Raw genomic sequence first — 10,156 nt, 5'->3', positions numbered from 1 at the left:
ATTAAACGGAATCCATGTCTCGCATGACAATCTAATGCACAACCGTGTGCTCAAAGTATCCATATATATCACTACATATATCTATTGACCGAGACTACCTAAAGAACAGATGGTGACCTCTCCAAAGATGACGACCCAAAAAGAGAATTGAGCCATAAAAAAAACTAGAGAAAGAAAACCCCAGATTGAGTCTTGAAAATATTAGGCTTTTAGTTTGGCTGATTTGGGGTTTTAAGGGTGAGTTAGGATTCGGGATTGGCATTCAAGTGAGAAGGGAAGGAAGTAGTCTCCATATGCGGTGATAGAGGTTGGCCGTGAGAGCAGGTCCGAGGCGGCTCACTGTGGTAGAAAGGGGTGTTTAGGCTTTCGTTATTGGCTGAGAGCTTCTGGAGAGAGAGGAAAGAGCAGCTGCGAGTTAGAGAAAGAAAGAGCAAAAAATATATATTAAAAAATGTTAATTAAATGTTCATTTTTTATATTACAAAAACTGTAAAAAAAATATTATATAAATTTTGGTTTTTTAATTTGGGAAGGGTAGATCTTAAAATTTTGAAGAACAAAATAAAAAGGAGAATTTTAAAATTTTCATTTTTTTTCGAAAATTAGGAATTTATTTTTTAATAAAATTTTCAATTCTTTATTTCAAAAATAGAACTATTATTTTGTTTGTTTTCAAAATAAAAAAATTAAATAGTTTTTTAACAAATGGAGTCATGCCACGTGTCTATCCTGGACACTGATTTGAAAAGTGAGGGGGTGTTTATTTAATCATATGGTATGATCTTATTAGTCAATTGACATGACACTAGATTTTGTTAATGTTGTTAGCAGCTGAAACACATTAGTAGATGGAATGGTAGTTCCAGTGCATTGAACATTATTTTAATTTAAGATGTTTTAGTATACTAAAAAATTGTTATAAAGCAACTTTCGGAATCCTAGGAATAATGCCTCCATCTCTCCTATTCTTTTCTTTTCCTTTCTTTTTTTTTTGTATTTTCTTATTTTTATAAGCAAAATTTATTTTTTTTATAATTCTTTTTAATTTTTGGTGGCACAAGTCATGGAACATCAATTTCTTTTAAAAAATTCTAATGAAAAATACACTAAAGTTATAGATTTTTTTGTTCTTTTAAGAAATAGGGAAAGAATTGGACAGAGAAACTATATAATATAATAATTAAAACCTAAAACCAATAACCAGATAAATCATAGGAAACAAATTATAACTGATAAATAAACAAAGCAAGTAAATTCAGAATGACTCAAACCTAAATTTAGTTACTCTTTTAAATATGAAGGAAGTTGATTAAACTATAAATGTAGCATAAATGATTACTGTATTAGTAACTTTAAAAGATAATAAAAATATAAAATCCCTGTATGTTTTATTTTTAAAATATTAATTTAATAAAAATAATAAATATAAGGAGGAGAGAATTCAAAGCAGAATAAAGAGTGGGTAGAGGTAGGCAAAAATGCAGTAACAGAGGCTACACAAATTTTGCCAAGATCAAAAGCAGCTGTCATCTTCTGCACTGACTGAACAAATCCGAAAGAAGAGTTATCATCACGCATCCAAAGCACATGGCATCGACATGTCCCCCAGCTCCGCCAACTTCATTCCAATTGGAAAAGAATCCCTGGCAAGCAAGGATCAATAAAAGTAAACTCAAGCAGATAACCTTGAAATTATGAATGCTCACCTAGCACAATTACCATCAATATTGCATAAAACCACCTTTGAGGCTGAGGCAATAGCCCCATAATAACCACATTTTATCTCCCAAACTAGATTTTCAGTTAAAATCACCTCTTATTCCTAATTAGAAAAATTAAAAAAAATTAAAACCATTGTTCAAATTTATATTAATTATAAATACTGCCTAGACCCTTAAACAGATGCATGCACATGTATGCACAAAAACTCACATGAGAGAGAGACCCTTCAACAAAGGGCTATTTTGCCATCATTTAAGATGCATTCAAGTTTTCATGCTTATACTCTGCATCTTGAGGTGCCCAATAGCAGAAGTATAAGAACTGAATCAGTATCTGCAAAATGCAATAAGGTTCTACAAAGAATATGAAATTTTTTCAGGGTGACTGTAGCAACTCAATTAATGATAATAAGGAGAAACAGTGGGCAACATAAGCGACACCATAAAAATCAAAAAGTATTACTCAACAAAATAAAAAATTCCCAGGGTTTGTGACTCTAAATAACACATCCATTACAAAATTTAAAAAGCATTATATCAGAACCATCGTTAATAAGGATACAAAAATATCAAGCAGCACGCATCCTCCTGCATCCACCAGCCATGGTAAATTTGGTCTGATTCTTGACCAATCCGTGCTCTTGACAAGTATGCTACAGGGAAACAAAAAAAAAGGAAAGGTAACAACAACAGTGGAACAAATATGCACCATTAGGTAGCTGAGAAATGGTTCAAGTACAAACCACACTCAATACAATGATGAACAGGACTCGAAGTGAAGCCAAACATCAATGATGAGTTGACCAAATTTACCTTGCAACATATGTGGAGTTTCCAACCAAAGCGAAGACAAACATAAAAGGGTTCAGACCCTGCACACGTGGACAAGCCATACAAGATTCAGACCCTGCATACAAATTGATATAAATACAACATGTCCCCTCCCAGCCTTCCTCCCTCTTTTTCTCAGTTCTCTCATTTCGGTGACAATGATAAAGAACTATATATTAAGTGCCATGCTTATATGACTGGCTTCAAAAGCATTGTTCTTTTATTTCATATAGCTAAGCAGCATTTGACAATTGACAGAGGTATTGAATGAAGATTTTGAGCTGAAAAAGATATTATTAATTCTTTCATATAATTTTAATTCCAAAGCACTTCCCAAAAAGCTCCAATTCACAGAATACTTTTTCCTCTAATCCCAAGTAGAAAAAACAAGCTCTAAATATGCTGCATGCTTATTCCAGTGATTCAAAACGTTTTATAAACAAAAAGGAGCAGCACATGCCACCAAAATTTTTTGTGTGTTCTTGCTTTCATGTGGGTATTGAGAACTAAAATATTAATGAATATGCTTACCTCTACATTGCCTCTTCTAATCTGCAAAGTTGAACGGGAAAACTACATTAAGTTCAACTCAAATACATGATATTCAAGTTGTCAGCTTAAAACAAAATGTTGCCAAAAAATTTCATGATTTTGGACATACAAAGCATAGATACCAAGGCAATCCTTCCTCCACTAGTCAAAAGTGTAATAATTCTTTTATTAAACACATGCTTTGTGAAAAAATAACATTGTATCACAAAACTTGTGACAACTAGAAAGAGAATTTAATACTATAACAGACATAATATTAATTTGGCCCCAATCTACTAGCTTAAGTATTTAGGTCTAATGGTTTAGTATCATGGTATTAGATCCTGTTTTATCTAAAGCCCTAGAATTCTAATCCTGATATCCTTTGCTATATTTCATTTAAGGATCAGCAGGCAGTAAGAGGAGGCACTGTTCTTATTCTACTTGGCCTGGCAAGGAGGGGAAGTCTTACATATAATGCTAGCTTGCCCCAAGTTACCAATGTATAAGAACCATACTTATACACATCTGATAGAAGTTCAGTCTAACACTATAGTTACTAAGAAGTTGAAGGATTAGAAATTTAAAATTGAAAGTTCAAGGGGACGTGAGCAATCAAGTCAAAATAGAAGAACATATAGCATTTAAACACTTTCATCTTTTTATGAGAAACAGTTAAAACACACTACTCATTTGGTTCCTGCAAAACTTACATTTAAGCAAATTTGGGGAAGGCGTCCACCCATGTAAATAGCTGCCATTGCCCAACCAAGAAAAGTTCCAACCCTGCTGCCTCCTCCAATGCCACTTTCTCCTAATGACGCAGCATTTACCTGAAATCCCAGTAAATGGTTGGTGATGCCTATTCCTCTTCAGCAAAGTTTAATTTAAAATATCACAATGAATTCAATCTAGTTGAAGCAAAAGGGCATAAAAAATAAGAGCTATGAAGCCAATAGGCATTCAAGAGCTTTCCAATTCCCTAAAACATGGTGGCATCCAATTTACATGCTTGTCTACAACAAAGATGAATTCCCAATTTTTGACACACTACAACTGGAAGTCAAATAAAATAGGTAATGCCCATAAAAAAGTAAATAAATTAGGGTTAACAAACATGTTGGATAGAGGAGGCCTAGGAGAAACTCTAGAATGCTTTAATATCAGGCTATACATATAAGTGTGCTGTTCCAGCAACTGATTATGCACATATGGAGGAAACTAATAGCAGGTTGAACTACCTGGAGAAGCTTTCTTCCTATTTGTATCGCGAATCCTTGATTTATTATCTCAGGCTTTAAGTGAAGTTTATTAAATGCTGAGAGCTGGAAATTAAATGTGGCAATGAACATTAATGCAGATACCTGAAACAGAGAAAAGTTAATTCATATATTACATTCTTTTTAGAATAGAATAGAATGTAGTTCTTCAAGTTAATTAATAGTCACCAAGCATAACAATGATTTGGTGCTTGGAGGGGAGGCAGTCTGGGTAGAAACATGTGCACTGAGCAATGGCTCTTCAACTGAATTTCTTGTATGAAAAGGAGTCGTCATTCTTCGTGCAAGGAAGGATCCTTCTGTGGGAGTATGACTTGTTGATAGAGATCTTGCTGACCTAACATAATATAAAAAAAACAAACTGAAACTATTAGATCATCACTATATGCATCATTCAGAAGGGCATATCAAAATATGCATATGGTTTTCTGTGATCTCCATCTTTCGGTATGACATATGTCTTGAAGTAGTTTGACTCATTAGATGTCCTACTGGTCACTGAAAACTTGGTTTCTAACCTTCTTTCAGGATCCCAAAAAGTATGAGAAAACTCGCTCTAAGTCTATCTTCTTAGTGTCTGCATCAGCATCTATCAGTTACTTTTTCTTCCTAAATGTCCCAAAATTTTGTTGAACAAACAGAAAGTGACATACAGTAAAATATATGTATTTGCAAGTGCACATGTAGGCAGGGAAGTGGGTAAACCAATTCTAAGTCTATGACATATGCTTAACTAAATGACAATCCAGGAGGTATATAAGGAAATTTGATCTTTTAACTTGGATGGCAGAACCAATTCTAAGTTCAGTGAAACCAAATATTCCAAAAAATAACAGAATCCAGATGCAAACTTCAAAAAAAGAAAAGAAAAGAAAATGAATCATATTGTTTGTGTTTCTCATGTACAAAGGTTGTTGAGGTGTTAGGTCCAAAAAGTAAAGCAAAATAGTGAAAGTGTGAGAACTTAAAGGTGAATATTGAATTACATGTAGTAAAATTCTCTGCCCGGAGAACTCTTTACATTAATTGCTGGTAGAGGAATAGGAGAACTTAATCTGTCAGCATCAATAACTTGTTTCACATCAAGATTGTTAATCTGTTCCCCAACTTTTTCCACCGCCTCAGGTTGGTGCTCTTTGGAGCCCTACATATGAAACACAGTGAATTGTGGAATTTTGTTGCGTGATACATCTATGAAAACAAAATAAAAACCTTCATAGAAAACAATGCGACCATCAAAAACCAATGAAGATGTTTAATACTCCTGCAATGCTTTCAGAAGGTTATATTTATGTTGATCTCCACTGCGGGGAAACTAAATACAAGTATGGAGAAAACAACTGAGCGAATATCATGAAGATTCCATAGCATATCATGGTTAGATACTTTGAGATTGTTCCATGGCCACATATCAGGAACATAAAAAGTTACATAGACTTGATCTCTCAACTTAAGACCTCCTACCACAATAATTTGAAAGTTTTTTTCCTCGTATGCTTAAAATTTATTAACAGCAAAATGGAACATACTAAGTGAAAAAGCAGCACATAATCAAACAAGAAATTAGAAAGAAATATTAAATACATCTTGAATGTCCAAATAGAATGTCGGTGAAAATAAGTTAATATCCTACAAATGCAATTCCAACTTCTGCATATCAAGCTTTTATTTCTTCGCATTAGAGCTAAGGACACTAAAATCTACAGCCCTCCCAATATGTGTGTTTTCTGAAACTCATTTTCCAAGCATGTAATAAATCAACCACTATATCTGGAATCACCCAAGTGGCCAAGCCACTATGAACAAAGCAAAAACTGGAGACCATAACTTTTAAGCTGTTGGACAATTAGGTAAAAGATGGTTTATTGATTCATTGTTATTCTGATACAAATGGTTAAGTAGATTATTTACATTTATTCCCTTTTCACTTCCTTGTGTATGGGCTTCCAACAATTAATTTCCATCCATATTGATTATTAAACATAAAATTGAGAACAATTAGCACCCTAGTGATTCATCCCTTGGTAAAGCAATCAAATCTATTTTATTAAGACCTGACAGAACCAATTATACATAATTGTTTAAACTACAAGTCAGCTGAAATCGAATTTTCGAGAAATCAAGTTTACAAAATCCATATCAAGATGACCAAGAATCTGTTTCATGTATTTGCATGATCATAACAATACACTAATTCCATAAGATACCATATACTCTTCTGAAGTAACATGAAAAACACAATTGATTTGTGTATTCGTTCCCAATTCTTTTTTTTTTTTTGACCTTTTAGTTAAATGCAATCAAAAGATTGATATCATTTAAATATACAACATAAAATACCATACAAGCTAGTCTTGGTTTAATGAAAAACTAAACATTTTTCTCTCCTGCTCACCATTTAACAAAATAGTCTATTTCCTTTCTCTACTAGGTTCACTAGTTTCGGGAGTGCAGAGCTTTAACTTGTTGCCTAAACTTTTCTAAGAGAAATGTAGTTTAACTTCTTACCTTGTGGCACACTCCTTTGAACTTTAATCGAGGATAAATGTGACCATAGTACACAGTCTGGGCCGCAAGAATTGAGCTAGTCATTGTATACAACTGTGCTTTGACGAAGGTCATGTAAATCAATAACTGAGAATTAGAACAATATACTTATTAAGAATTGACTACACTAACAACATTTTGGGTTAGTACATTCTTACAACTGCCATATGGTATTGCGTCGGAAGCTGCAAAGAGAAGCAATAAAGTTTCAGTATACTGGCTGCAGTAATAATCCCCATAGAAAATCAAAATAATTATTTCTTTCAAACTAGACTAGAGCTCAACATGCTGTAAAGCAAGTTTTTTTTTAAAAAAAAAAAAAAAAAAAAAAAAAAAAACTAGACTAGAGCTCCATGAAGATTTATTCTTAATATTTCAGAAAGCAAGAGGATAAAGTGTCGCTAGTAAAAAAAGTCATTCTGTGCTAATGTGAAATGTCTTTTAGCAATGAATAGATGCATGTTTTTACACTGGACAGCAAAAAAGTTGCACCTGTTTGACAGTGGTAGCCCAATAAATTTAAAAGTTTAAAACGAAATATTCAAATGAAGTTTTTTTTTAATTGAAATGAAAAAAATTATTAAAATTTTATTTTTTTACCTTTTTGAGATGTAAAATTTTTAATTAAACTTTTATAATTAAGTTTTTTTAATATTTTTTTTCAATTGATAATATAACCAATCCATTTAATCTTTCTTGAAACATTGTTGATCTTAAATAAGATTTTTTTAATTTTAATTTTGAAAAAACCTTTTTTTTTCTGAAGCAACACTTACTAGAATTGTTAATATTTTTCTAAAAACAATATATACATTCGGAAAAGAATCTAGTCTTTTTATGTGATTAAGTATGTCAATTGGACTGTTTTCTTTGTGCATAATTTTTTTAAAAATTTTTAACTCTGAAAATAAACCGAAACCATCAATGTTAGAATAGTTGCTATATTTTTAGGAACATTCAAGATTAAGGCAATAATCTTTCAAATGAGGTTCACAGTTTTATGAAGATAATAAAAGAACAGACTTGTTGTGTATTTTTTGGAAAAAAATTAAAATTAAAGGAAGAAAGAACAAATGAGAAAAGAAGATTTCAAAAGTAGATATTATACGTTTAAAAATATAATTGGTTTTATATATAGAAAAAAAAATAGTTGTTGAAAATCATTAAAAGCGTTGATTGAAAATAAGAGAAATAAGTGAGAAAAAAATAGTTGTCGAAGATGATTAAATACATATGGCTGTTAGTTTATTGAAAATGAGAGAATATAGTTGAGAATTAATAACATTTTAAAAATAAATAAGTAATAGAAAATTGAGATTTATTAAACACATAATTAAAAAAGTGAAAGAACAAATAATTTTATTAATTATTTTTTAAATTTTTATATATTTTTAATATAATTAATTATATTATAATTATTATAAAATTATAAATTTTCTCTAAAATTGAGATCTCTTCCAATTGGGGGCCTAAAGCCCTTGGGTGGCTTCACCCGAGGGCCGGCCCTGCTGTCTGATATGGAAACAGTACCAAACACCCAAAACAGGTAACAATCACCATGTATATACAGGAATCGAGCAAATCACTGACCGTAGCCGGTTCAAGAATACAACCGAAAAGATTAAAAAGATCCCTGCAAGTGCATAAGCAAGAAACAAAAGTGAAACAGAATGGTCCGGTAAATAATATGGAAGTAGGAAAAGAAAAAATAGTCACCCAACAATCCAAGTGATCAAGAAACCGAGGGAGAAGCCCTCAACCGACTTCTCCTTATAGTTGGTGATAATCTGAGGGATTTCAGCGACGCTCCAACTTATGATACTGATCAAACCCAAAGCAAACGAGCCTTCATCTCTTGCGCTGCAAATACAGTAGTTTATGTACACCCTCGCCCACTCCCAGCATTCCCCACGTCTTGGACATGTAATTGCCATTATCTCGAGGAAATGTAAGATTCGTATTCTGCAAGTTTTCTTTATTAACAGAGAATGAATAAAGAATTACTAGCCAAAGCTAAAATAGTAATGTATGTGTACACTAATTGAGTAAGATTTAGAATTTTAGTAAACTTCAAGCTCAGCAATAAAGGAACGAAATTTAATCTTATTGTAGTTTGTAGATAAATACTTATAACATAAATGTTATTGTTATATGAACATATATGCTATATTTATAACTCATAAATATTTTATATAAAAAAAAATCAGTTACTTTGATTGGTCAGAATTAAAATTTTAAAATCAAAATCAATTATATTTTAAATCAATCATACTTTATATAAAGATCACTTCTAGTTGATTTTCATGAGAATGTTTAATTCACGTATGTTTCAAAATTTAATCAATTATATTTCATTATTTTTTTAAAAGAAAATTAGAGAAAAAGAGAAATTCGAACTTTGTTATTTGAGTAAAGAAATCATGTATCAACTATTAAACCAAACACTATATGGTTGCAAAGAGATTAAATTCAAGAAAAAGGCTCTGAAATATTTCAAATTAAAACAATTAAGCATTTTTTGGATTATTGAATTCAATTAAATCCTTAATCAACAATATATCTGCAAATTTTTACCAGTTAAGAATTTGGAAAAGGTTTTTAATCAGTGGTTGAAGCTGTGGCATGAATGGAATTTTACACTTGTTGAAATATAAATGTATATGCCCCATGATTATGGCACCAATTGCTGCAATCTGCAAGACTTGAATGACTGCAGAAGAAAATTGCTAGGCTATCTATAGAATAGATTCCATAGAAGCACATTGATATTAGGGCATGACATTGCTTTTTATCATATCAGGAAAGATGCATTCGTGCATTCCTTACATTGAAACAAGCAAAGCTGCCTTAAACAAAATTAGTCAGGATGCTTTACTCTTGCACTGCATCATGTGCAGATGAATCCTATATCTTGGACTCAACTCTAAATGCTAGTACCAATTTATATTATGCCATGACTCAACTTTTTCATCAGTAGAAATGCTTTCCTGCATTTGCTTTTCTTCTCATTGATGCAAGTAGAACCAAGTAATATAATCACTTCAGAAGAATTACTCTAGTTTCCCTTGTGAACTCCATTAGCCCTTCTTCCCATATCAAGTTGAGGAAAAATCTTTATTCTGAATTACTGATAAAATGTTTTAAGCAAAAGTTTCATCTTCAAATTCTAGGCGCTACGAATACAATTTATGTTGGATTTGACATAAGGCAAAACGATCTCAATTTTCATAAGAGGGAGCTGAGATT

At 31.9% G+C, this 10,156-nt stretch overlaps 1 protein-coding gene across 1 annotated transcript; it reads right to left on the bottom strand.

The window, feature by feature from the left end:
* On the bottom strand, positions 1,975–8,844 carry LOC18598669 (probable vacuolar amino acid transporter YPQ2). Its single transcript, XM_018120956.1, has 12 exons — positions 8,627–8,844; positions 8,501–8,543; positions 7,069–7,095; positions 6,872–6,964; positions 5,350–5,507; positions 4,532–4,700; positions 4,325–4,447; positions 3,797–3,916; positions 3,084–3,104; positions 2,535–2,593; positions 2,284–2,374; positions 1,975–2,055 (listed from the first exon to the last, which is right to left on the bottom strand). The coding sequence occupies exons 1-12, from the start codon at positions 8,842–8,844 to the stop codon at positions 1,975–1,977; spliced, it is 1,203 nt and encodes a 400-aa protein (XP_017976445.1).

Source organism: Theobroma cacao, chromosome 5 (assembly GCF_000208745.1).
Source record: "Theobroma cacao cultivar B97-61/B2 chromosome 5, Criollo_cocoa_genome_V2, whole genome shotgun sequence".
NCBI classification, from domain to species: domain Eukaryota; kingdom Viridiplantae; phylum Streptophyta; class Magnoliopsida; order Malvales; family Malvaceae; genus Theobroma; species Theobroma cacao.
The sequence above is the reverse complement of the archived record's forward strand: the minus strand, read 5'-3'. Positions and strand labels throughout refer to the sequence as shown.

What these genes read in the sequence shown, in the direction of transcription:
- LOC18598669 (XM_018120956.1), bottom strand. Translation starts at nt 8,844, where the DNA reads ATGGCAATTACATGTCCAAGACGTGGGGAATGCTGGGAGTGGGCGAGG. An exon ending in TTGATCACTTGGATTGTTGG is followed by an intron (nt 8,544 to 8,626) that starts GTGACTATTTTT and finishes ATGCACTTGCAG; the next exon opens with GGATCTTTTTAATCTTTTCG. An exon ending in AACTCCACATATGTTGCAAG is followed by an intron (nt 2,375 to 2,534) that starts GTAAATTTGGTC and finishes GTTTCCCTGTAG; the next exon opens with CATACTTGTCAAGAGCACGG.